Source organism: Limulus polyphemus, unplaced genomic scaffold (genome assembly GCF_000517525.1).
Source record: "Limulus polyphemus unplaced genomic scaffold, Limulus_polyphemus-2.1.2 Scaffold95, whole genome shotgun sequence".
Taxonomy (NCBI): Eukaryota; Metazoa; Arthropoda; class Merostomata; order Xiphosura; family Limulidae; genus Limulus; species Limulus polyphemus.
The window spans coordinates 507,201-508,819 of NW_013665705.1; the positions used below are offsets into that span (position 1 = coordinate 507,201).

At 38.9% G+C, this 1,619-nt stretch overlaps 1 protein-coding gene across 2 annotated transcripts in view; it reads right to left on the minus strand.

The window, feature by feature from the left end:
• The window catches only part of LOC111088418, a 28,972-nt gene extending 27,709 nt beyond the window's left edge, over positions 1 to 1,263 (minus strand). The window contains exon 1 of one of the 2 annotated variants that reach the window (XM_022398485.1): positions 590 to 1,263. In XM_022398485.1, the coding sequence (XP_022254193.1) occupies positions 590 to 884 (295 nt within the window). In that variant the 5' untranslated portion in view covers positions 885 to 1,263. The remainder of the gene's footprint in view (positions 1 to 589) is intronic. The other variant, XM_022398490.1, reaches the window with a different exon arrangement.
• Positions 1,264 to 1,619: the final 356 nt, after the last annotated feature.

Sequence of the window (1,619 nt, forward strand, 5' to 3'; positions counted from 1 at the left end):
GTGAGTGTTGAAAGTGGGTCACCCTGACCATCGCACAGGCCCGGCATGGCCAGGTGGTTAGGGAGCTCGACTCGCAATCTGAGGGTCGCGAGTTCGAATCCCCGTCACATCAAACATGCTCGCCCTTTCAGCCGTGTGGGCGTTATAATGTGACGGTCAATCCCACTATTCGTTGGTAAAAGAGTAGCCCAAGAGTTGGCGGTGGGTGGTGATGACTAGCTGCTTTCCCTTTATTCTTACACAGCTAAATTAGGGACGGCTAGCGCAGATAGCCCTCGTGTAGCTTTGCGCGAAATTAAAAAACAAACAAACAAACAAGCCATCGCACAGTGTATACCATATTTTAAGTATATACATATTGCGTTTTCAAAGCTTATACATTACATACAATCCATTCGTTAATTTCGCTGAAATAATAATACAATTCTGTATCTCCAAAACTTATATAATACTAACATGATCCAGTCTTAACGGGAAAGTATACTCAATAAAACGTACTAGCTTTTTTCTTTAATAACAGGAAATATACATCTCAAAATAACGTACGCCTAAACAATGGCATACGAGTTTCTATATACAAGTGACCTACCTTTGTTTGTGGGTGATGATTGATGTTTGTCAGATGTCTGTTCTGAGACACCCCTGGTAGTTTGTCTCGCATTTGTTAAAATAGTTTTGTTTATGGAATTATGAATAAGTAAGGGAATATATGAATTTTCTAACGGTATTTTAACTCTACCAGAGCTGATGTTATCAAAAACATGTTTGTGCGAGGCAACAATCCGTACCGGCGTGAGCATAACCTTTTCACATATACCGATTCTAATACACGAGCACAACACAAACACAATAAAAGCAGGAACGACCGCTGGTAATAAACTCATTTTCAATCTTTTGACAAATTCACGAACCTTTCATATAAGCATCACGGGTTAGAAATTGACTTAATAAATGAAAATTTATTTTGACACGCGTACTTGATTTAAGAACACGGTACAGCCATCCCTCCAGGGTGTTGCTAAGCAACGATCTTTATATGCAAGATATACGTGAAGGCCGCAAATCAAATATTATCACCGAAAAAATATTTTATCCAAAAAAAAGAAAAACGTGTTTCTTTATCCGTCAATTGGATAGTAACCCACTGAAGCGTTAATTAAAACATTGGTACCCGAAGCACAACACAAGCTAAATAAGAAGGAACTCAATAAAACGATTTCGGGAAAGGTATAGTATCGTCACAACTTTCCAGTAAAGGTTCTCTCACGTTAATGATTCCTTAAGGTTGAGAAGCTGATACCTGACCGATTTCTTGGAAAAATTATAACGGGCGTTTCGTAATGTGCAAGCAGGCCACAAGCACTGGTGAACGTCACGTGCAATTACGTCATCACATGATTACCACCGCCGCTTGGTATACTGTCTGTTGTAAACTGTGCACCGTTTCGCTTACAGGAAGGATCGTCGTGAGCGATGCTGTCATGAAAGGACTCTTTTATTTTTATTATTTTCTAAAAACAACAACAGATACTTAAGGAAGCTTTGTTTGTGATAAGTGAATCAAGTCAAATACAGATAGTAACTACAGATAGTAACTGTCAATTTTGACTTGATTCAGT